At 52.1% G+C, this 24,776-nt stretch overlaps 1 protein-coding gene across 1 annotated transcript; it reads right to left on the reverse strand.

The window, feature by feature from the left end:
* Positions 1-8,495: 8,495 nt before the first annotated feature.
* Positions 8,496-14,472, reverse strand: LOC109275510 (spermatogenesis-associated protein 31E1-like). The gene is made up of 4 exons (XM_053907747.1): positions 14,147-14,472; positions 13,331-13,385; positions 12,761-12,821; positions 8,496-12,533 (listed from the first exon to the last, which is right to left on the reverse strand). Exons 1-4 carry the CDS (start codon positions 14,333-14,335, stop codon positions 8,540-8,542), a joined length of 4,299 nt encoding a protein of 1,432 aa, XP_053763722.1. The 5' UTR covers positions 14,336-14,472; the 3' UTR covers positions 8,496-8,539.
* Positions 14,473-24,776: the final 10,304 nt, after the last annotated feature.

Below are 24,776 nucleotides of genomic sequence, written 5' to 3' on the forward strand. Positions count from 1 at the left end.
TTAAGCGAAAGAAGCCAATGTGAAAAGGCTGACCGACTCAGCTGGCTATGGAACGGAGACCACTATCACGAGGAAATTTTTCGTGTGCCTTGTCACTGAACGGGAATGAGTTTAAAGTCGGTTATCCATTTTTACCCTCAGGTTGTAAAAGAAGGCGGTGATAAACAGGACTACAGAGTGTATGGACTGTGCCCGAGGAAACAGAGCTAGTTACTAAACAACGCTCAGCCGTGGGTGACGTTGTGTGTCCATCTGGCCAGCAAGGGACAGGAGTGGACAAGAGTGTCTGCCTTTGGACAAGCAGCCTCAGGGTTGCCCCGAGCCTGACAAAGAGGCCAGAGCCTTCAGGATGGAAAGGCAGCAGCCGCACAAGGTCTGGGAGCCCTGCCAAAGTCACCAAGGAGGAATGTTCCGGTCAGACGTCCACATCCACCATTTCCTCCACCCACCGCTCTTTCGTGAAAAATTCTTCCAAACAAACACATACTTTTGTCCCTAAATAACAACAGTACTAGATGCTTTCCCTACTAGAAAGTTAGAAAACTTGTTTTCCGGGGCACCTGGGTGGCTCAGTTGGTTAAACATCTGACTCTTGATCTCCACTCAGATCATGATCTCATGACCTCACGGTTCATGGGATCGAGCCCCATGCTGGACTCTGCACTGACAGCATGAAGCCTGCTTGGCATTCTCTCTCTCTTCCTCTCTTTCTGCCACCCCTCTCCCATGCATGTGAGCACATGTGCTTTCTCTCTCCCTCTCTCAAAATAAAAAAAAAGGGGCGCCTGGATGGCTGAGTCGGTTGAGCGTCCGACTTCGGCTCAGGTCATGATCTCACAGTTCGGGAGTTCGAGCCCCACATTGAGCTCTGTGCTGACAGCTCAGAGCCTGGAGCCTGCTTCGGATTCTGCGTCTCCCTCTCTCTCTGCCCCTCCCCTGCTCATTCTCTTTCTCTCTGTCTCTCTCAAAAAGAAATAAACTTTAAAAATATGTAATAAATAAATAAATAACTTGTTTTCCTAGTATCTCTGCTGGATGAGCTTTCATTGTCATAAATTCACTCAGTAAAAAGTTCATCCTGCCAACACAGTCCCCAGACCAGTGTCCCCAAACATGTCATCTGGCCCATAGTATCGAGGAACTCACCAGCAGGCAAAGAGGTGTTTGAATATGATTTTAGTCATATTTATTACCCACAGGAAAACACAGCCAAGCCCAGCACCGATAACAGGGCCTAGGAGAGCTCTCACTGCTTCTCCTCTGTGGTCTCCCCTGGAAATCCAGTCACCCCTCAGCAGTAAAGCATCCCGGGAGAAGCCCATCCAGAAGACTTAACCTCCCTTCTGGGGACACCCCACCTGCCTGCTGGTCTCTCTGAAGGGTCCAGAAGGCATGCTCTCTCTCCACACAGGCTCTGGTCCCTGTTACCAGAGGTGGGGGAGGGCGTCACAAACTGGTCAGATGGCTCTTCATTTTGAGGACTTGGCATCTAATTCTCAATTGGTTTCTGTTCCTAAGCTTTTAGAGATTTCGCCAACCTATGGGCAACATCCCGAAAAGGTCAGGTGACCCTCAAATTGAAATACCTTCCACCTAGCATGTTCTTAAGGCTGATTCTCCCCCCACCCCCAGACTTAATATCTTTTACACAATAGAGATTTTAACATAGAAATAAATACACAAGGGAAAAGCCTCCCAAATATGGGCATTTTCACAGCTAATTCTTAACGTATTTTCTGACTTTTGTAAAGAAGGAGGAAAGACTGACAAGTGTTTTTATAGGTGAGTGCCAGTATTACGTAAATAAAATATTACATAATATTACAGAATAAAATATTATGTATTTCAATATTATATAAATAGGTAAAAATAAAGATATTTCCAAATTATATACAATTTTATAAGCTTATATTGTAATTCTTTTTATTGAGAATAAGAGATGTTCTTTCCAATGCACTGGTAAAGGGGGTAATGAGGTTAATTCAAAGTGACAAACAAGCTTATACATTCAGATTTGATCCCGAGGAGAGGAGGGCTCCTGGACCAGAAAGCGGGGCCCTAGCCCAGCCCAGCAGCGCCTGGGAAGGATCAATGGGTAGAATGGGCAACTCTATTCTCTGGAGAGAGCTTCTGGGATTGAGAGTGCACCCTCAGTCCCGTCCCAAGAGGGGGTGTCCAGGAACCAACTTTGGGAAGCTGTTCGGGTCCCTCTGACATTTGGGGACCTTGGTCCGACTGTCTGACCATCCTGGAGACATCTGGGGACAGGGGGGTGCTCTGGGGAGTTAGTGCTCTCCCAGGGTCCGGGTGGAGGGGCGCTGCAGAGACACCACCGCGGCCCCGCCTGACAGCCGTGTGCCCTGAACCGCTGCCCTGTGATGGGGGGACCGAGGGGGACCGGGCGGCCGAGGCGCTCGCCCTCGCTTCCAAGGAGGTGTGAGGCGCCCGGGAACGAATCGCCCAGGAGAGGAAGTCCGCCCTGACTCCCTGCCAACCCCCCGGGGCACCCCCGCGGGCGCGCAGCAGGGTGGTGCAGACCGCATACGAGCCCTCTTGCTCGTTCACCCCCGCTGCACCTGCTGGGCCATGAGCGGTCAAACTCCAGGGAGGTAAGGTGGGTGGCCGGGCAAGGGTGGTGGGCGCCCTTGGGAAGAGGAAGCAGCGCCAAGTGCAAAAGGGGAAGGTCACGTGTCCCTGGGGCCCCCGCACCCCCGTCCCACCGAAGGCAGGCCGCTCTCCCTCCTGGGGGGCAGAAGCTTTGTGTTGACATGCAGCTTGGTGTTTTGACTTCTACCTGGGACTGCACGATTTGATTACTGAAACCAGCTCTCCCGATGTTCCTGGAGATAACCCGGGGACCCCCCCATTTCACCCCGGGGGCTGGGGAGCACCAAGGAGCAGGTGTGAACAGGCAGGTGGAAAGGACAGAGTTGGTTTGGAAGTAACACAAGAGTTCCGCTTGTCCAATTAAAAAATATATATATTTTTACTGTTTATTTATCTTTTGAGAGAGAGAGAGAGAGTGAGTGAGCGGGGGAGGAACAGAGAGAGAGGGAGACACAGAATGTGAAGCAGGCTCCACACAGAGCCTGACTCGGGGCTCAAACTCATGAATCGTGAGGTGAGATCGTGACCTGAGCCGAAGTCGGACGCTCAACCGACTGAGCCACCCAGGCGCCCCGCTGGCTTATTCAATTTGAAGGAAGTAACAGCTTTGGGATTGCGGGGTCCCTTACAGTCAGGGTAGATTAAGAAAGACCCATAAATATGTCCCCCAAAATGATTTGAAGATGACTTGAAAGAATATTGGTTATTGTCTCAGAGAGGGTTTTTGATTTTTAATATATCTATAAAGCACCAGGTTTTGTGTTAGAAAATTTAATTCTGTACGAAATAATGAATCGGGCGTACTTTATTTAGCCAGGAAAAACTGACTTGGTAATAATAGTATCAAAAAATCACAGCGACAACAGCAAAATCATCCAATACTTGCCAAGCACAGGGTTTTACTACTTGAACTCCCTTCCCCTTCACTGCAACGCTATTAACTTTGATCCCCGTTTTCCAGGCCAAGGAAATGAGATTTGGGGACACTGGGCTCTATCTGGTCACCAACGCATAGGACGCCAGCCAGGCCCCGGGCCCAGGGAAGGCTCCCCAGCAAACCTGAGTAACGCAGCCATGCCTCTGTTTGGGACGAACAGCAACCCACATGGCCAGGGGCACGATTCTCAAGACTGATCTGAAAGCGTAGCTGGGTGTTTTGGGGAACGCTTCCAGAAGTTTCTTCCTGTGGGAGATGCTTATAAAGCACACGTGCATGATGCTGAAAATAATGTTGTAACCTATCAAGGGAACCGCTCTTAAGGGTGAGCTACCGTCTACTTTATTTTGCCCATTGGGAAAAGATCTTTGCCCCTTGGAGTATTAAAAACTGAACACAAAATTGCCATCCTCCATAGTTTGTTCTCAAGTCCCTGATTTATTGAAACCAGTGTGAGGCCTGTTTTAAATATAAATTGTTTTCAAAACCAAGCTTGTGATATATCCCGAATATCGTGTGGACAGCTGGTAGATTAAAAATCACTCCGTTTTCAGCAAAATGGAGATCCGTGTTTGTTATTTCCTCCGTTCTGTTTAGTCTTTGATTTCCATTTCTGCTTTGTATACATAAATGGTGAAATGTTCGTAAGATTTACAGGAGGCGAAACTTATTAAAAATAAAATACAGGTAGCCATAAAGTCTGGAAACATTGCCAGTATTTTTCTAAAAAAAAAGTTTTGTTTTTACGTTTATTTATTTTTGAGAGACAGAGAGAGAGAGCGAGAGAGAGCACAAGCGGAGGAGGGGCAGAGAGAGAAGGAGACACAGAATCCGAAGCAGGCTCCAGGCTCTGAGCTGTCAGCACAGAGCCTGACATGGGGCTCAAACTCACAAACTGTGAGATCGTGACCTGAGCCGAAGTCTGACGCCCAACCAACTGAGCCACCCAGGTGCCCTGCCAGTATTTTTCTAATAAATTGAAGCCCCTTGATGGTTTCTTCTAGGGTGAAGGTACAAGTTTGCGTGGTAGGAATTGTACGCACACATCATTGGAGGCTACATATGACAGATGTGTGTGCTGTGACTCACGGGAACACTGCTTTAATGCACATTTGTTCGCTGAAATTTTACACAGCTTATGGAGCTATGAATTGCTAGTGAGGGACCCTTATATTCACGTGTCATAGCGATCAACTATTATGGACTATGTCTATGTTTGCAGACTTTATGCCCACCCTATATGACTTTAATTCAAAAGACTGAATAATAATCATTCCATTAAATCTGATTAAAAGAGTCAACATGATGGGGCGCCTGGGTGGCTCAGTCGGTTAAGCGTCCGACTTCAGCTCAGGTCACGATCTCGCGGTCCGCGAGTTCGAGCCCCGCGTCGGGCTCTGGGCTGATGGCTCGGAGCCTGGAGACTGCTTCCGATTCTGTGTCTCCCTCTCTCTCTGCTCCTCCCCCGTTCATGCTCTGTCTCTCTCTGTCTGAAAAATAAATAAAAACATTAAAAAAATAAAAATAAAAAAAATAAAAGAGTCAACTTGAAAAGGATACACTGCTTTTTGTAAAGTTATTTCCTGTATGAAAATCTTCCTAATTGGCCCCATTTTGTTCTGATCAGTAAACTTACCTGCATTAGTTGCAATTAAAACACAAAAAACAAAAAACAATCCTATAGAATACTGTAAGACATCCACGACCAGGTTCCATCATTTGGTGACTCAAGGACATCGTAAGGGAGTGACGTAGAAAAGTAGTTATAAATTTGTGGATTGTGGAGAATAGAGAGGTATTTCTCATTGAAATAAAAAGACCAAAGAGCCTTCATGTTAGCTCTGCTTCTCATAATAAAGGTGGACACTCATCCTGATGGATAATCTGAGAGTGACATAACCAGTGACATATGTTTGGCAGCTGTCGTTAAAATAGATTTTAGCAAGGCAAGAAAAACAAGTTGCTTATGAGCAACAAGAAATATGTATACACTCATCAAAATACACCTTTGGAAAGCGCTAGATATATGTGGGAATTTTCATGCTTAGTGGACACTTTTTTGTCTACATTAATGTCACCTTTGGTTATTAACCTGTACACTTTGATTATTAATGCACACTTTCTTCAATTTAGATATTAAGATGTCCATTTTTTGGTAATGTTTATTTATTTTTGAGAGAGGGAGAGAGAGACAGACAGAGACAGAGCGTGAGCTGGGGAGGGGCAGAGAGAGAGGGAGACACAGAATCGGAAGCAGGCTCCAGGCTCCGAGCTGTCCGCACAGAGCCCGATGCGGGCTCGAACTCGGGAGCAGTATCATGACCTGAGCCGAAGTCAGCTGCTTAACGGACTGAGCCACTCAGGTGCCCCAAGATGTCCTTTCTAGTAATTCGATTAGGCCATGTCTGTAGCTCACAGATTAAATGAGATATTCTGTAAAATTTCTAACTATTTAAAACAATGTGTCCTTTTTTTAGCCCTATAATGAATATAAAATGGAGCCTGACTGCCTGAGTCTTGGAAAATGTGCATTTTGAAAGAATCACTTAAGAAAGGAATCCTCCCCAATAGTACATCAGTTTAAGGTACGTGAGCTGCACATCAGGACTTTGTCACTTCCGGAAATATGTATAATGCCTTTTGAGGGCCTTACCACATTTTAAGGGAAAAAATATTAAAAAATATAATTTTTACAAGAGAATAAAACAGAAATGTTTCTAGATAGCTGACTCATTTGCAAACATTTCACACAACTGTTAGTCTGTTTCACTTAAAACTAAGACAAAAGCCCCAAACCTGACACAGCTATTTGGGGCAAAAGAATATGCCAGTGCACCGCCCCCTGGGAGGGGGAGTCCTGATGCCTTTTTGCTGGTTTGTTTTATTTCCATCAGCTCGTTTTCTGCACGTCTTGACCATGTTTCCAAAGTGAGGAAGGGTCAGCTCCCTTGAATTCAGATCTTGTTGCCAAAGAAGTAAAAAAAACGGGACACAGACAGCGTTTGACCTGACTTGAGTAAAACCGGACAGAGAAGAGATCTCACTGGAGGTTGGCAGCATTTTGCTTGTGCTTAAATGTGGTTCCTCTAAACTGCGGTCAGAGCTCAAGCTAAGCAACCCCTGTGGAGGGGAGGGATTTGGGGGTCTACAGCTGGAATCGGTCACCCTTTAGTTCGGAGGCAATGACGTAAGGAAAAGACGAAACTTCCCGAGCGTCTCCCCGGGTGGAGACCCCCACGTGGGGAAATGCTGACGAAGTCCGAGCGTCTCGGGGTTCCCAGGCGGGCCCAGCCGCCGACACTCCACCTGTGCTGTCAGCTTGCCGAGTGGATTCAGATCCACCGTGAAGCATTTGTCAGCAGGTGACTGCTCGGGCCCCTAAAGAACGCCCGTGGGGTCTCTGGGCAAGCCCTGTGTGGGACCGCTCAGTGACCATCTCCGTGGGACGCACGCTACGTGAGGTCTCTCTGAGTGGGTCTGTGTGACAGGTCTTTCTGCGGGTGTCTGGGTGTGGGTCTCTATCAGAGGTCTCTCTGTGGGGTCTCTCGTCAGAGATCTCTGTGGGGGTCTCACAGTGCGGGGCGTCCCTTTCCCGCCTAACTGCACCACCGGCAGGAGGAGGGCACAGGGGACTTGGTCCTTCCTGTCTCCTGCGCTCCCTCGGCATCCTGCCTGTGGCCCTTCTCTGGAGGGGCCTGTGGGGTCCGCGTCCACCTCTCGGTGCCGCCGAGAAGACCCGGGAGCAGCCAGACTCAGGGACCCTGAGCTGTCAGCACAGAGTTCCCGAGGACCTGGGTGCTCTCTGTCCTGGTCTCCCCTCCCCCCGACCCCCCAGGTCCTGGCCGCACTGTCACTGCTGGCCCCCCACTGCTTCCCCGGAGAGAAGCTGTGCCCGAGCAGGCCTGTGCCCGCTGCCCCTGCACCGGGTTCCAGGCCCACCTGCGGGGTCCTGACCCGCGTGGGGGCAGGGCCACCCCTGCTGCGGTCTTCAGGGTCCCTCCTGGGGTGGGACTCCGCACCACGCCAGTGAGTACCCCCACCCTGACCCCCACCCACCTCGGGGCCCGTCCTTGGGCCATTCGTTAAGTCCCAGTCCGCCCCGGGGCCCCCAGACTGCGCAGAAGGGCACCTGCCCGGCCGGGCCTCCTGTGCCAGCCTGGCAGTCTGCGGAGGGGCCCCGGCGGCCTCCCTTACCCTCCCCTCCCCCCCCCCGGGCTCCGCGGCCACGGGGGGGGCGGGGGGGGGACCTTGGGGGTGAACCGCAGGAAAGGCTCCTCTCCTCGGGGCCTGCAGGTGGCAGTGGGCACCGCGGGCTCCTGGGTCACCGCACCCCGGGGCAGGGCGCGCCGGTCCCTCGCGGCCTCTGCGCCCCCCACCCGCTCGCTCCCCGGGCCGGGAGCACGTCCTCGTCCCGCGCTGGTCCAGAGTGTGAGAAAGCAGGGGGGTGACGCTGAGCCAAGGGCGGCTCCCGGCCGATCTGCACCCCAGCCCCATCAGGGGTCCCGGGGCAGGCGACGGGTCGGGGGTGGGGGGGGGCAGGATTCCTCCCACCGCTGCCGTCAGGGCCAACCTGGCTTCCAAACTCGGCCCCCGGCTCTAACGCCTGAGGCTGTCTTCCAGGCGCCCCGGAGCCGAGGGGTTTCTGCCCCTTCAGACCCTCCCCTACAGCCGCCCAAGGTCAAGGTAGAGAGAGAGCAGGACGGGATGGGCAGAGCCAGATCCGGGGTGGGGTCTTCTGGGTTGTGTTCCTCTTTCCTTTGTTATGGAAACCGAAGGTGTGTGAGGGAGGGGGTCTGGAGTATACCACGTGGCCACCCTCCTCCCAGGGCTCCATTCCTTCTGGGAGCCAAAGCAGGCACTGGGGGAGAGCATGCCCGGATCCTCGCCTTCCTCCCCCCACCGCCCCGCAGGGCACAGACAGAGGCCAGCTCCTCTCCTGAGATATAACAAACATATATTTTGGAAAACAATAAAAACTGTGGCGGGAAGAAGCCATTAGCCCATAGAGGATGTGCTAACCTGAGAAAAATACATTTTTCTCTGTACTGTATGCATCCTTTCTTGGAGAAAAGGTGTCCTCCCAAGAAAGGCATGAGAAGCACACACGGAATGACCGGAGGAGACGTAGTTTTGAAGGAGGCAGTGCCTGGGGCAGTGGGGGCGGTGAGGGCGGCCCGAGGCTCTGGCCAGCATCCGCCCGTGGTGGCAGGGTCCATCTGGGGACCCCAGCCTCCTGGGTACGAAGGCCCACCTGCCTTCTCTGCCTCTATACCACCGGTTCTCGTTAGGACAGCCGGGGCCGTCGGGGGTGGCCTGCAGGTGGCAGGCGGTCTCTCTCATCACTCTCCTCTGCTCTTGGTAGGAGAGGACCCTGTGGTAGCAGACACGGGTGCCTGCCAGCGCCTGGGGTTCCCTTTGGCGCCAGTTGACCTCCGAGGCTCTAAGTCCTTGGCGAGGCACCAGGTTCTCCTCTAGGATGCGACCCACGGCCGTCATGAGCACCTGAGCCCCGGCAGACTTGCTGTCCTCAACCGATGTGCCCGAGACGGGGCCCTGCCTCTGGGCGGTGGCTGCTGCAGGCTGGCCCCTGTGCCCGGGATCTTCCGGTCCTTTGCCTTTACTGGGAAAAATCCACTGCAGGAGGTGCCTCACGCTTTTTCTCAAGTGGCCTTCTGGAGCAGCGTCCTCCTTCTTGGGCAGGAGCTGAGCGAACCTGCTTCTTGGGGTCTCTGCCGAGTCCTCGTCCTGGGCAGGGTGGGTCATCACACTGGCCTGGAAGGACTTCAGCTCTGCCAGCCATTTCTCATGCCCTCCTGGGCTGAGCCTCCTGTAGGCCTCTCTCCCGTCAGCGTGGACGGACGCCTTGCTCCGGGGGCTACGGAGGCCCCACCGTCTCAGTGGGTCTGGCTGCCCCCGGCTGTTCTGTGCATGCGAGACGAAGTGAGAGGACGTCCAGGAAGTTGACGTGTCTGTACTGGACTCACTCTGGCAGCCGGACGGAGATCTGTGAGAGGCCAAGACGTCCGCCGCAAGGAACACATCAGAGTGACAGTCTTGAAGAAGGTCATCGGTGGCACAGTCTTGCAGGAGCACGCCAGTTTCAAAGTCTTGCAGGAGCACACCGCGGCCAGGGCCCTGAGGCTCCTCCGGCTCGACCGACCCCTGGAGCTCGAACCCTTCAAGCTGTGCCTCAACCTCTTCCTGGGCTCGAGCCACCGACGCTGGAGGTGTGGAGGGGCCTTGACTGCTCCCGGATGACCCTGATCTTCTCACGTCTGGTTTGACGCTTTGATTGTTGGCCAGCACACCGGGTTCCAAGGTGTCTCCCCAGTCAGGGGCCTCCTCGCCCTCCCCCAGCTCCTTGGCCCATTGGGCGCTCGAGGACCGGGATTCGAAGCTGAGCTCAAGTACCGACACGCGGCCGCAGGGGTCCCGCGAGGTCCGACCCCCGCTCCCTCTCCTTGGCTCATCTGTGGCCCTTGCTGGACTTGCCTCCAGGCTGCTGTTCTGAGGATCCCCCGCGCCAGTCTTGCTGTGCCAGATTCTGCCCACGAAGCTGCATGCGGGCGTCTGAGGACGTAGCCCGGCCTCCCGTCCAGCCACAGGGGCCCCCGAGGGCCGAGGGCCGTCACCGGCTGGAGACTCACCCAGGGCCCGCTGGATTGCCTCACGTGCAGGTTGGGGGTCAAGGGGGGGACTCCCCAAAGTGAGAACGGGCTCTTCTGTTATGACCTTCTCTCCTTGATGGGGCTCAGGAGGTTTTTCCAAGAACTTGGCTTCCGCCCCGGCCTTAGGTAGACAGGTGGCCGAGCAGGGAGTGGACGGTGGTGGAAAGATTGAGCTCTTTTGCAGCTTAAAGAAATTTAGAGGCTTGAGGACCTTGAGGGGCAGGCCCCATCTGTGCCTCACCCGAAACCTTATGATATGTGCTTCCAGCATCTGCTGAGTGTATGGACTGAGCGTGGAGAAATTGTGGGGGGTGTTCACGCAGGGCTCCGGGTGCTTGGAAAATGCGGGATTTCCAGTTTCCCTGTGAGCGCTTGGCTTTCCAGGAGGGTCCGGGACATGGCTGGCAGCAAGCCTGGAATCATGAACACTCACAGGGATCTGGCCCTCTGTGATCTGCCCCAGTTTCCTGCCCAAATGGGCTCTCAGGAGCCGTTCTGGATGATTCTGGCCTGGGCCGCCTGTCTTCATCAAGTCTGTGTGTGATCCCTCAGAGTTTACTGCTGAAACCTTCGATGAAGAGCCGATCAAGCTCCCGTGTAGATCTCTCCGGCCCCTCCCCACACTAGGCCCTGCATCCTTGCCCAGGTTTTCTCCTGGCGTGGTCCACGCTGGGCCCCTCGACCCGGTCTCCTGGGCAGCCTGGAGGCTTCCGCTCTGTGCCTGTGGCACCTTCGGGGGCTCGCCCTGAGGCTGGGCCAGCTCCACGGATGGTTGGATCTTGTGGGGCCCGCCACCTTGCTGCTTCGTGGACCTCTTTCCAAGATGTGGTTCCAGAAGGTTCTGGGGCTCGGGGCTGGTCAAGTCCCCGGAGGGGAAGGGGAGGACGGAGACTGGCCCGTGGGCCTGGGAGGCCGGGCTGTCCTGGGGGAAGTCGGGAAGGACCTGGCTGAAGACTTCCTGAGATCGTTTCACCACAGAGGGTAGAGTCCTGTTCCTTTCTAGTTGCTTCTTCAAAAAGTGACACTCCAGGTTTTGAATTGCATTTGGGATGAATGATGGCATGTTATTCTGGACGGGAGGGTCCGATGCCTCACCGGCCATGTGAGGTGGGAGAGAAGGTGGCCCCGCTGGGACAGAGGGTGCAAGGTGGGCCTGGGCCTCGACCTGAGCCGGAGGCGGGGGCTGGGACTGGGACAAACTTGGGGTCAAGGCTTGGGGCTCAGCCACAGGGTGAGAGAAGGGCTGCTCCAGTGACAGACGAGAAGCTACGCCAGCCTGAATTTGGGATGGTAAGGCATGAGAGAGTTCATTGAAAACGACAGAGGGTGACTCCAGTGGGGGACCAGTCACGCTGACAGTGGCCACCAGGGACTCACTGTGCAGAATGGGGAGACCCCAGAAGAGCTGGCTGCATTTCAGCCGTAAGTTGTCCCCCGAAATCTTGGGATATGGAGGCTGCTCGGGGCCGAGCAGCTGTTGTGGCTCGCCTTTCATGCTCCGGAAGGATCGGTAACCCACGGCGTCCCGCCCGCCCCGCGGTGACGTGAACGTGCTCCCCAAAGAGCTCACGCGGTAGTCTGACTCTTCCTTCTTTTCCTTCTCCTTCCAAAACCTCAGCTCTGTTTTCTTGGTGATGAGGATCTCCAGCAGCTTCTGGACATCAGGACCGATGAAAGAGAGGACACCGGCCTCCGCCTCTCTGTTCCCGGGGCCTCCCCAGAACGAGGCCTCCGGGTGCTGGTGGGAATGAGGCTCTTGCCAGGATTCCAAGCGTGTTGAGGTGGAGGGGCGCCAGGCTTTGGCGGCTGCCTGCCACCAGGACAGGGCCGAAATGGGACAGCTTGAGAGGCCCAGGCCCGAGATAGCTGGGATGGCAGAGGCAACCCAGGGCGTGTGTGGAGACGGGCTCCGTGGGACGGCGTCCAGCGGGAGTGCCATGGAATTGCACTGAGGGAGAGCTAAAGTAGAGTCTGGCCGAGGTGGAGGGCTGGCCTCCGGAGAAGGGAGACGGGGCGGGGAAGGGGAAAGAGCAAGGGGCTGGGGTGAAAAGCCACCCAGGGGAAGGCAAGACTCTGGTGGCCAAGGAGCACTCAGGGAGGAGTTCGAACGAACAGACACCGAGGAGGTCGTTGGGGTTGGTGACAGCGTGGAGGCCAGAGGAGCGGGGGACGCCATCGGGGCCCTGGCGGGGGCGGCATCTCTCACGGGCTCCCCGCGGGGCTGATGGGCTCCGGCAGGTGCTGCTTTGCCCGCGGCCCCAGGGGCTTCTTGCCCCAAGAGCTGATGAAGGCCTCCCTGGTCAGAGAGCCGCCCCAAGTGGCTGCGGGAGACACGAGGCACGCGCTGCAGCCCGGAGCAGACAGGGCCGGGCGTGGCCATCCCCGCCCTCCGGGCCCCCGCACCCGCTTCCCAGCGCTCCCGCCGTCCCTCCCCCCCGGGGCCCTATCCGATCTCCGTCCCCAGGGCTCCCCCCGCCCCCTGCAGCCCTGGGGTCCCACCAGAGGCTCTGAGAGGCCCACCCGGGAGAGAAGGGGCAAGATTCTTTACCTCTGCAGAAGGGAAACCAGGTCCTGAACCCCTTCCAGCTCCTGCAGGCAGTTTCTGTAAGCTGGAGACGGGAGACCCGGTCACAGAGCCGAAGGCGGGGTCCCGGGGGTCTTACGGGAGGCGGGCGCGATGTCCCTTTAGGGGACACCTTTGGGGGATTAGACTCGGGAGCCCCGAACATCGGTGTCCGAGGCCACGTGGTCTCACGGTGACAACAAGACCCACGGTGGGGGTCGCTTTGTCCTTTACGGAGAGCTTCCCCACTCGTGACCTTGTGGGGGGAGAAAGGGCCGGGCCGCCTCCCCGAGGAACCTGAGCAAAGTTCCACAACTTGGCCACAGCTGGAGCTGGAGGTCCCAGGCCCCTGCCGGGCGACACCCGTGTCCGGCCCCTCGGGCTGGTTCTGGCCCAGAATCTGGGAGGCCTCGGGGTTCCGCCCTCCGTCCCGGGAGCCTCCCGGGGCTCTGTTTCCTGAAGGATGGACGCGGGTGTCCTGGAGACGGCGGGGCTGGGCGGTCGGAGCAGGAGGGACACTCGCCAGGGGCGCAGGGCTCAGCGGCGGCCCCTTACCTTTCAGGATCTCGCTTTTCTTGCCTCTGGTGCTCCTTCGCCGTGGCGCCACCTGCTGCAGAGACGAGAGAACACGGGGTTGGGGGGACGGGACCCCCAGTCTGTCTCGCCTCTCTGGCTGCAGGTGCTCTGTGTTCATGAACAGCGCGACTTCCTACATTCAACTCATGGGGCGAGGGGGTGGGGGGGGGGCTTTCTTTCCTGTTTGTCATTTGCAAAGTGGACAAAACTGTTCTCCGTTTTTCTACTTTGAAGAATGGACGCGCGGATTTTCGATGCGAGAAATCTCTCCGTCCCTGTTCCTCTGCTCGAGAAACGTTCCCAGACCTGCGGGTGCGTCTCAGCACCTTGAGGAAGCACCTCGCTTCCCGAGCCCCGAGCCCCGCTGCCGCCCCTGCTCGGGGCCTCCCGGGTTTGGAGCCGCCCTCGATCGGCCCCAACGAGGCCAGCTCTCCTGAGACACCTGCCCCGGGAAGGTGGCTGCCGGCCCGGTGCGCAGCAGCCTGTCCTCCCCCGGGGGTGGAGCTCTGGGCCTCCAGTCCTCCGGTCACTGTGTTGGGGCCGCGGCCCTGGAGCCCTCTGCCACACCCGGCCTCCTGGCCCGAGACCTCCCGGGAGAAGCCCTCCTGCCCCTCTAACCCCTGCCTGGTCTGGCCTGGCCTGGCCTGGGAGGATGGTGCTCTCTTCTTCCCCGAGAACACCCGTTCTGCTCTTTCCCAGCTCGGGAGTCTCCCCAGTGACTGAGAAAAGTGGAAACGATAATAGAAAAGAAGACGGAATCCTCCTCTCTGCTGGGTCCGGGCCAAGGTTCCTTACCTTTCTGCTGCTTCTGCGTTTCCTTCGTGGTGCTGAGGGTGTTGGATCAGTCTGGAAGCCGAAGATCAACAGGAGGAAGAACGACAGTCCACACAGGAAGCAGAAGATGGTCTGGGTTGTCCAGGAGGGGAGGCTGGAGCTCAGCCAACCAGCGCTAATGCTTCTCAGAGCGAAGAGAATATTCTCCATCTCCTTACTCGAAGCGTTAGTTCCTGGTCCCACTACTGTCCTCGCGCAACTGAGCGCTGAGCTTGTACTTGGGGACAAGCGCCCCAGGCTCACATCACATCACACCACATCACAGAGCTGTGGCCTGGTCACAAAGGGCCCCGGAGGGCAGGGAGGGGACAGAAGTAGCTGGACCACGGCCCCTCCCCATCATCCAGCCTGCAGCTCCCTCCCCCAACCCTCTGGCACCTCCAGGACCACCCTCCTCCCCGGCTGGAGATCGACCTTTGTTCCCCAGGAACTCTGATAATACCTGCTTCCTTTGAGATCTCTACTTGCGCTCCCTCAGTTTCATAGCTTTTAAAAATCTGGCGTTGTCCCTGGAATTTTTGGTTAATTCCCAGGGAGTTTTATTCTTGGGCTGCCCTCTGTCTGCAACTCCCAATTTCCCCACATCGCGTGGTTTTGTCTTGCATCACCCCAGACACGGAACTCAAATTTCGGTTGTACTTCCTCCGCCGTGTGCATTTTGAAAACATTTTAAAATGCTTTATGTCAATGAATAAATAATCTTCAGCTAGAGGGACTCAGAAAATGAAATTAATAATTATTCAAAACCAGGGTGCTTGGGCGGCTCCCTGTGCTGAGGATCTAACTCTTGATTTCTGCCCAGGTCACCATCTCCCCGTCGGTGGGTTCGAGTCCTGCATGGGACTCTGTGCTGACAGTGTGGAACCTGCTTGGGATTCTCCCTCTCCCTCTCTCTCTGCCCCTCCCCCACTCATGTGCTCACACATGGTCTCTCTCAAAATAAATAAACTTAAAAAATAATTATTCAAAATTTATAAAGCTAAATAGAAAACAAATTAAAACAGCGAAATCTTCAAAGTTGTTTTTCATACGTTTCTAGCACTTTTGTTTCTGAAACCAGTAGAGATTAAAGTGCAGAAACACTTTTAGAACATTCTGTATGGATACACACATAGGCACATTCACGTACATTCTTTAAGAAATCTATCATTTTCAAATCTAAGAAGCTGGGTTTTTTTTTTTCTAGTTTAAAAGGTTTCCTTCAATAATTCTTGTAAGTTTGTATATCTGGAAAAATCTTTTGGTCTACATTTTGAAAGGACAGATTTGCTAGATATAGAATTCTGGGTTGACAGATTTTTTTTTCCTTTCAGCTTTTTGACTGTTGTCATCTCAAAACCTTTCCTCCACTGGTTCTTAGTAAAAGTCAGTGGTTAATCTAAGTTTGGTCCTCTGGTGTACAAACAGAAGTTTTTGTCTTGCAATTTCAAAATTTTCTCTTTGTTTTCCCATGACTTGACCGTGACGTATCTAAGAGCAGATCTGCTTGCTTTTATTTTACTACAGGTAAACGTCAAATCTATAGATTCAGATCTTCCATCAGATTTGCTAAGGTTTCAGCCATGATTTTATTTCATATTGTATTTCTACAAGTATTTTCTCTTCTTCCCCTTTTCTCCTTTGTTTCTGAAAACACTCCCTTAAGTAGATTAGATAAGGACTTCAGATGATTCCACATTTCTCCAAGGCCTGCAGCAAAATGCTACCCATGAACCTGAATTTCTTAATATTCAGGTTAGTATCTAGAAAGTGGTTTAGGTTCTGAGAATTCCTTTGATATGGAGTGTTTCTCTGGCATCACCGAAAGCTTCCTGTGTGTGATGTGGCCGTGCACATGTGTTGACTGAGGTGGGGGTGTGAATTAGGGCCATTCCGAACGGTAAGTTCGGAAAACGCTTTATCATGACGGGGCACGGGCTGAAGACAGCGGGCCCTTTGACAGAGCGATTTCACTGCTGGGACTAGAGAAACTCCCCCATTTTGTAATAGCAAAAAATGGGGAACAACCCAGTCCAATCATGTGGAAAATAAGTACTCTGTGGTATGCCGAGTATCAGGCTAAAGTGAACTTAAACAAAATACAGCTTAACATCAGAAGAGCAAATTATGTAGTAAATTATGTAGGAAGAGAAAATGTTGAAATTGCAAGAAAAAAACTTCTCTTTCTAATGAGTAAGAAGTAAAATAAAATAGGGGTGCCTGGGTGGCTCAGTCTGCTGAGCATCTGACTCTCGGTTTCGGCTCAGGTCATGATCTCACGGTTCATGAGTTTGAGCCCCAAGTCGGGCTCTGCACTGACAGCTCAGAGCCTGCTTGGGATTCTGTCTCCCCCTCTCTCTCTGCCCCTCCCCAGCTCATGCTCTCTCTCTCTCTCTCTCTCTCTCTGTCTCTCAAAATAAATAAATAAACATTAGAAAATAAAATAAAATAAAATAAAAAAGGCTATTTGCAGAAAAATTGTACAGGATGATTCCATTTGTCCCAATTTCAAAGCTATACAAAATAAAACAATATGTTATTTAGCAACACATTTATTTTGGTAAAAATATAAAGAACACATGGAAAGTAATGAATGGGGTTGATGACCGGGGGGAGGGATGTACAGATGTCCCTGGAGATGTGGATGATGCTGCATTTTTTAGGCAGTTTGGGATGTTTATGGGTTCCTTTTTATTACTCCTTACATCTTCTATATAATTTATACAAGGTAACTTGTAACTTTTAAAAGCTAAGACACAACAGTAATGTAAACAACCCTACTGGAAATAAAATTGAACATAGCAAAAAAAAAAAAAAAAAAAGGCCAACAGCCTCCTAATGACAGGAGGAGGAAAACAAATTATGAGGACGCTTTGTGCTCTAGAACAGTCTTTGTTCTCAACACCTTAAAGATCCCAACGTGACTCTCAGCTTTCAACGGGCATTTCCTGCTGACTCCCCACTGCCCCATGTATACAACACGCTGTATTCAAGTAAGCTCGCTTCTGACAGTTTCCAAACCAGACCTCACACTTGTGGGCGAGCCTTTATTAAAGCACGGGAGAGGAAGTGCAAACGTATTTGAATTCAGGCCAGCGACTTTTAGGCTAACCAGCCCTGAGCTGGCCATGTGACAGATAGGTGATTTTCCAAATAAACTACGGGAAAATGTAAAAATTTGAAATAGCTGCCTTTGGAGAAATTTAGATGAGACTTGCATTTTGCTTGTTTAGTTATCAACACGGACCCAAATGTTTATGCGTAACGTGTATCTTTTTATAAGAAAAGCACAACGCTTCTGTGTATTTACACGGGACAGACATTCGCACTGTGCTGTTTTGGAGCGGGAGTGACATCCTGATCGTCACATGCTTCCTAATGACACGGATGCTCCTGGAGATGGGTTCTATCCCTGTTTGCCTCCTCCTGGTGCTTCCCCTGATACGTGATAAGATCTGTGCCGACAGGACACAGGCTGGGCCGTCTTACGCCTTCCGTGATGCATGCCAAGCTTTGACAGATGCTTCCCTTGGGAGTGCTCGCTCACCAGCCCAGGCCGTAACGTGGAGTCTTTAGTGCCTCTGTGCCATCTATCCAAATTCAGGGAGGTAAATTGAGGACCTGCTCCAAACTCCGGGCCAGAGAGACGTACACACCCCTGAAATAGACAAGAGCTTCCAAAGGATTCCACGTTTCTCCCAGGCGTGCAGGGAAATGCTGCCCGAGAAGCTCGATTTCCTCATATTCGTGTTAGTCTCTAGGAAGTCGCTTAGGTTCCAGTATAAATATGTTTGTAAATAAAGCCAGTTTGGTGAGATCTGAAGAGTAACAATTTCACTGTCCTTCTCGCCACACAGAGGATGCTTTTGCTGCATATAATCTATATCCTTTTAGCTTGCTATGATTAATTAAGTTGCATCCAATTTGCCCCATTACCCGGGACTTTGCACTGACAGCACAAGCGGCACACACTGGATGATGTGGTAATGTGTTTTCAATCATCAGATTGGCTAAACTAAAAAACGAGGCGGGAGGAGGTGAACAGTAACAGATGCTCTAATATACGCTGGTGAGGTGCAAAAGGTTGTCATCTCCTCCGGAATATTCCAGGAGGAGCTTTTGAATCTTAAAAATAGGCTTGTGTACGTGTTTTCAGAGCAGTGAAAACGTGTGGAGCCCAGAAAAGGAAGCCATCAGCGAGATGAAAAGACAACCTACCACATGGGTCCCCAGAAGGACCATAAAATGACTCTCAGGATCGAAATACGCTATGGGACGAAAGGTTCAAAGGTGTGGCTTATTTTGGTCTTTAAGCGACAAGGGAGGGACCGTCCCTCACTATACATGATACCGGGAGACTTTTATGAAAATGGTGCTAATTTGCTTCTTGCATCCGCAGAAGACCTCATGAACCGTGAGATCGTGACCTGGGCTGAAGTCAGATGCTTAACTGACTGAGCCACCCAGGCACCCCTGTTCATCTTCTTTTAAATTACGAATGTTAAGGAGTTTCTGTAGTAGGGTTCTAGGATGTGTGTGTGTGTGTGTGTGTGTGTGTGTGTGTGTGTTTATTGAGAGAGAAAGAGACAGACACAGAAAGAGAGATTTTAAAGAATTAGCTTGTGTAATTGTGAAAGCTGGCAGGTTTGAATGCTGCAGGCTGAAAGCAGACAGACAATGCAGGGCAGACCTGATGTGGCAGCCGGAGTCTGAACCCTCTCTGGAGGCAGAATTCCTTCCTACTTGGGGGACCTCAGTCTTTTCTCTTAAGGTCTTCAACTGATTAGATGAGGCCCACCCACATTACAGAGAGTAATCTGCTTTTCTCAAAGTTTACTAATTTAAGTGAAAAGCACATTAAAAAAAAAAACCTTCCCAGCAACATCCAGACAGGTATTCGATCAGCTTATCTGGGCACCCTGGCCTAGGCAAGTTGTCACATATAATTAACCATCACAATTAACCCTCGTCAGTTTAGCACCCATATGTGTCTCCTCAAGCCATGCTTCATCTCCAAATAAAGAGAATAACAAGGTCGTACTTCTGTCTAACATGATACAATTACCCTCCACACAACTGCAAATGTACTAGTACATTCCCTAGGGGACGATACAAAGTCCTTGGAGATGTTCACTCTTCTCCTGGATAACCTGTAACTTAAATACCTATGCTGCAAACTCCATACATCTTATGTTCTGCGATACGGGACGAAGAGAAGGAAGAAAGCGAAGATACACACAGAGACCCACAAAAATATAACGAAATTGGGAAGAAACACTCCTAAGGATTAGAGTCCTTGTTTCTGCAGCCGGTCACGCGGTCGCAGCTGGTATTTACGACGATTTCTATTATTCATGTTAGACACTTGCTGTCAGCCAGCCCCTCGGCCAGTCATGGTTCTTTATCTGGTTGGGGTGACCAGAAACTTGCATTCCTGAAGTGTCCGGACAGCCAGTAGTCCTTCCTGGATTGGGTCGCTGTAGGTCCTCAATGATACTAACCACGGGGCACGATGGTACTGAGAGACGTCTACGAGCGTCCTGTATTGTGGACATAGCCGCCCTTTCCTCCACTTTGGAGAAGCGGCCTCCCCTTTCTCTGTGTAGTCAGGATCAGTGAACACGATCTCTCATCTTTCCGCGTGAGGAGCCCAGGCTGGCCCGGTAGCCGTCTTAACTTTGAGTTCAAAGGAATCCCTGGCATATGTCTCCTGCTCGCAGGATTCTTCCCTTTGAACTATGACCTCTAGATCTGCAGAGCATGAGGCCATAGGAACAGGGAGCAAAAATTTCCCAGTGAGGTCACTAGGGTAACGCAGGCGACATTCTCATTTCTACCCCTGGGTTCCTTGACCCATGAATCCGGGCTGAAGGAGAAACGGCATCATGTATCGATGTATTGAGTCAGAGCACACACAGCGCCCTGGAGAACCTCGTCCCAGGACAAGCTTCTTTTCCCCGTAAGTTATTGCCGTCAGCTCGCACTGGACTGAGACTTCGAAAGGCCGGCTCACAGATCTGTCACGTCGGTTGCTTCAGGATGGTGGGAAGCGTGGTAAGACCACAAATTCCAGCATCACGGGCCCGTTGTGGCACTTTCTGTGCTATGAAATACACTCCTTGATCGGGGGCAGTGCTGTGTGCAATACTGTGCCAGTGGATAAGGCCGAGGACAGTAGACTTAGTAGAACCCCTGTTTGTGGGGAAGGCAAACACATATCTAGGGTGAGTGTTTATTACAGTAAGAAGAAACAAACGCTTCCTCTTCCAGGAGGAAAGTGGTCCAATGCAATCAACCTGCCACCAGGTAGCTGGCTGATCGCCCTGGGGAATGGTGCCATATTGGACTCGGCTGCTGGCAGATTGGAGGCTCAGCAGTGGTTCATAGCCTGGTTGGACTAACTGGAAGTAAGTGTCGCTAAGCCCAAATATAATGCCCGCCGCTCTGGCCACTTTGTCCACGAGCCCGTTGAGCAATGCCAGGGGTGGCTGGGGAAAGAGGAAATGGTGTCCACGGAACAAGCCATCCTGCGTACTCGATTATTAAAATGCTCCCGTGCTGCAGTGACCCTTCAGTGAGCGTTCCCACGGGATATACATATCTTTACGCTTTCCAGCCCTTCAGAGAGGTCCGTCCATAAATCTTCTCCCCAACTTTCCTTGTCACCAGTTTTCCAATCGTGCTCAAGTCCTTGACCTTCCAGCCCAATCATTGGCTGCCGCTCCTGAGTTGGTATAAAATTGCATTTCCTGCCACTGCTCTCAAGTAAAACGAATAACTAAGTGCACGGCTCAAAGTTCTGCCCACCGGGGGTGTTTCCTTTCCTGGATGTCCCTGGGCAGGGTTGTATTGATGCAGCTGTCCGTGTTCAGGGGGAGTACCTGTATACAGGCCAGGATCATCTATGATCCAGGTATGACTTTTCTCTTCTTCCCTCAACTGATTATACGTAGTCTTCACGAGGAGGCCATGGATGCAGAAGGGGAGAAAAGGCAGCAATCCGGAGTGGGGACTGTGCACACTCGAACCACTTCTTCCTGTAACTTATGTGTGCTATCCAGGACTTCCTGGGCCCAATCAGGTGGCTATCAGTCCCCCTGGATGATGGAATGCTGCTTTAAATGTTCTACTTTGTGGCGAGGTGGGTCAGGTGGCGCCCCGTTCATGATGGGCAGTTCCGGTCACACGGTAAGCTCAGTGGCCCAAGGTGAAGCATCTCTACCAAGGCCCTCTAACAGGTCACGAGCTGTCTCTTTTCAAAAGGAGAGTAATTATCCAAAGAGGATGGCAAGGCTTGGTCCCCAGATCCTAGGGTCCCACCTCCGCGATTCACATATTAAAAACCTGCCGATGCTCCAAATAGCAACCCTCTCTGCCACTGACGCCTCGGGCACCATCGGAACTACTGGGTCACATGGCCCGAGTGACGGAGCAGCTGGTGTGGCAGCTCGGACCTGTTGCAGAGCCTTCTGTCATCCTGGGCCTTGGTCAAAACTAGCAGCTTTTCGGGTCACTCGGTAAATGGACCGGAGTAACACAAGCAAACGGGGACTATTTGTCTCCAAAAGTCAAAGAGGGCCACTAGGGCATCATGCCTCTTTCACGGGCGCAGGAGGGGTCTGGTTGGCAAGTTATCCAAGTTAGGAGGGATCGCCCATCACGCCTCACACCCCCGGATCCCTAGAAACTTCCCTAAGGTAAAAGGCCTCTGGATTTTGCCTGATCTATTTCCCACCCTCTGACACACTGATGTCCTGCCCGTAATTCTAGGGTAATTTCTACTCCTTGCTCACTCTGTCCAACCAGCATAATATCATCAATGTAATGGGCCAGCGTGATATCTCACGGAAGGGAAAGTCGATCAAGATCCCCGTGAGCTACACCGTAACATAGGGCTGGAGAGCTGATACGCCCCTGGGACAGGACAGGGGAAGGCGTATTGTTGGCCTGGCCGGCAGAAAGGAAACTGCTTCTGGTGGGTTTTACTAACAGGTTGGAGGAGAAAGTGTTTTTCGGGTCAACGGCTGTCTACTAGATAGCAGGGGAGGCGTTGATTCGTACAAGCAATGAAACTACATCTGATACAGGACGATAGAGTCACCGTCTGGTTAAACTTAGGAGACTCCATAGTCCTTATTGAGGAGCCATCTGTTTTCTGCAAAGAGTGAATGGGCGAGTCAAAGTGGAGAGGTCCTGGCCTGGCCATCACCATCCAGGCGCCCTTTGAGTCGTTGATGGCGGTCAATCAAGACCTTGATTGCTCATCTCCGCAATCCCTCCAGGAGTGTGCCATTCCTTACGGCTTCCTGCTTCCCAGTTCTAGAGGCTTCCACCTGGCCCTCTCACCATAATGGAACTCACTCAATAGACCCAGGAATCAATACAGAGATTCTGCCGGGTGCCGAGGATGTCTTTCCAGTTACGCATGCCAGACCTGGGAAGATAACCACAAGATAAATTCAGGGATCCACTGAACCTACTCTGAGATCAACCTGAGATAAATTCCATTGACCATCTGCTTTCCATAAGCCTCAACTCTGACTGGTGGACGACAGTGACATTTGGGCTCTCCTGAAATGAGTGTCATTTCACAGCCAGTGTCCAAGGTCTCTGGAAAATCTGATTACTTTCTTTTCTGCGATGCACAGTCATCTTGTAGAAGGCGCGATGTTCCCGTGGGGAAGTTTGGGTGAAAGATTAACAGCAAAATTTTGGGCGATGTGCTAGCATCACTCCTCCTGGCCTTCCATCCCTTCAAGGGTCTAAAAACTGGCTCAGGTCTGGGAACTGACTGAGAAGCCATGACTCTGCTTTTATGACTCAGGTGAAGGTTTATTCGCTTGGCCTTGTATTCTTCCGCTCCAAAAGATCGAGCATTGGGCTTCCCATTTCTTTCATTTCTAGGAACACAGCGACCAAGTGGCCAATGCCATGGGTCTCTGTGAGTCTCTACTCTGATGGCTGCTTTGACTCTGCTGTCCAGTATGGTCTCCACTACGGCCACCAAGTCCACGTTGCTTTTGGTGCGGGGTCTTGCCACTTGGCCCTTGCCACCCCAGATCCAATTAATTCTATCGCGTTTAGCTTTCCCAAATATAACCACGTTCCCACTGTAAGATCTGACCTATAGCGAAGAGCCATCACAGGACACTTCGAGGACTTGGGGCTCCCTTCACTAGTTTATTTCCTCACAGTCCTGGTGAAAAGTGTGTCTTCTGGTCCCTCCCAGAACAGGCTAGAATGCCTCGAATGACAGCTACACTCTGTCTCATCCCTCGGCAACGGACTGAATGTTTATGTCTCCTAAAATCCATATGCTGAAATTCTTTGTTTTATTTTTAAAAAAAAAAAATTTTTTAACATTTATTTATTTTTGAGACAGAGAGAGACAGAGCATGAACGGGGAAGGGTCAGAGAGAGAGGGAGACCACAGAATCCGAAACAGGCTCCAGGCTCTGAGCTGTCAGCACAGAGCCCGACGCGGGGCTCGAACTCACGGACCGCGAGATCATGACCTGAGCCGAAGTCGGCCGCTTAGCTGACTGAGCCACCCAGGCGCCCCCATATGTTGAAATTCTAATCCCGAGTGCGGTTGTCTTGGGAAGAGGTCCCTGGGGAAATGATCCAATCAGGAGGGTGTGCTACTCAGGATTGGTGTGAGAGCCCTCGTGAAAGAAACCCCAGAGATGTCCCTTCCTCCTGCTGCCATATGAGGTCGCAGAGAGAAGTTGGTAGTTTGCAACCCGGAAGCAGGCCCTCACCAGAATCCAACCACGCCGGCCTCCTGATCTCAGATTTCCAGCCTCCAGGACTATAAGAAAGAAGTATCTGTTGTGACTACACCGCTCAGTCCATGGTGCTTTGTCCTAGCACCCCAAACTGGCTGAGAAACTCCCTAAGTTTTGAATATTTGCCTTGGTAGGACACCAAAGCTGGTCTGGTACTTTACCGTTATTTAGCGTAAGCCGCCTTTTGGGTTATGTTTCAGCCAACCGGCCCATCAAATCGTTAGAACCCGTTCCAACCCAAAGCTGCCATGTTAAGTCCAGCCTCTCTGCTTAGTGGGCCCATAGCCACAAATCCGTCTGGAACCACGTCCTGTTCCTTCCACCCTCATCCCACACGCTTTACATCCGTTTCCGCACAAATTCCTTTTCTTACACCGGAAAAGTCACATGGTCCTTTTGGAGCTCAGTGCACATCCCCAGAGGTCACGCTTTGTACCTTCTGGAGTCTGCCGGGACTTGAGTCTAGTTACGGGTCAGGAAGCAAAGGTCGGCAAGCAAAAGAGGGCTGGTGGGGTTGGATCCGAGGAGAATCAGCAGTGTCTCTCAAGGCGACTCCCTCAGGGAGGCCATTGTAGCTGTTTTTTAAGCAAAGCAGGATAAATCTCCCCAATGGGTATGTAGCAGCTCTTTTATTTTTAAATTTATTTTTATTTATTTTCAGAGAGAGAGAGAGAGAGAGTGAGCAGGGGAGGGGCAGAGAGAGGAGACAGAGAGAGAGAGAAACCCAAGCAGGCTCTGCTCTGTAATACAGAGCCCAACACAGGGCTCGAACTCACGAACTGTGAGATCATGACCCGAGCGGAAATCAGGAGTCGGACGCTTAA

Source organism: Panthera pardus, unplaced genomic scaffold (genome assembly GCF_024362965.1).
Source record: "Panthera pardus isolate Hobbes unplaced genomic scaffold, ASM2436296v1 HiC_scaffold_20, whole genome shotgun sequence".
In the NCBI taxonomy this organism is placed as follows: Eukaryota; Metazoa; Chordata; class Mammalia; order Carnivora; family Felidae; genus Panthera; species Panthera pardus.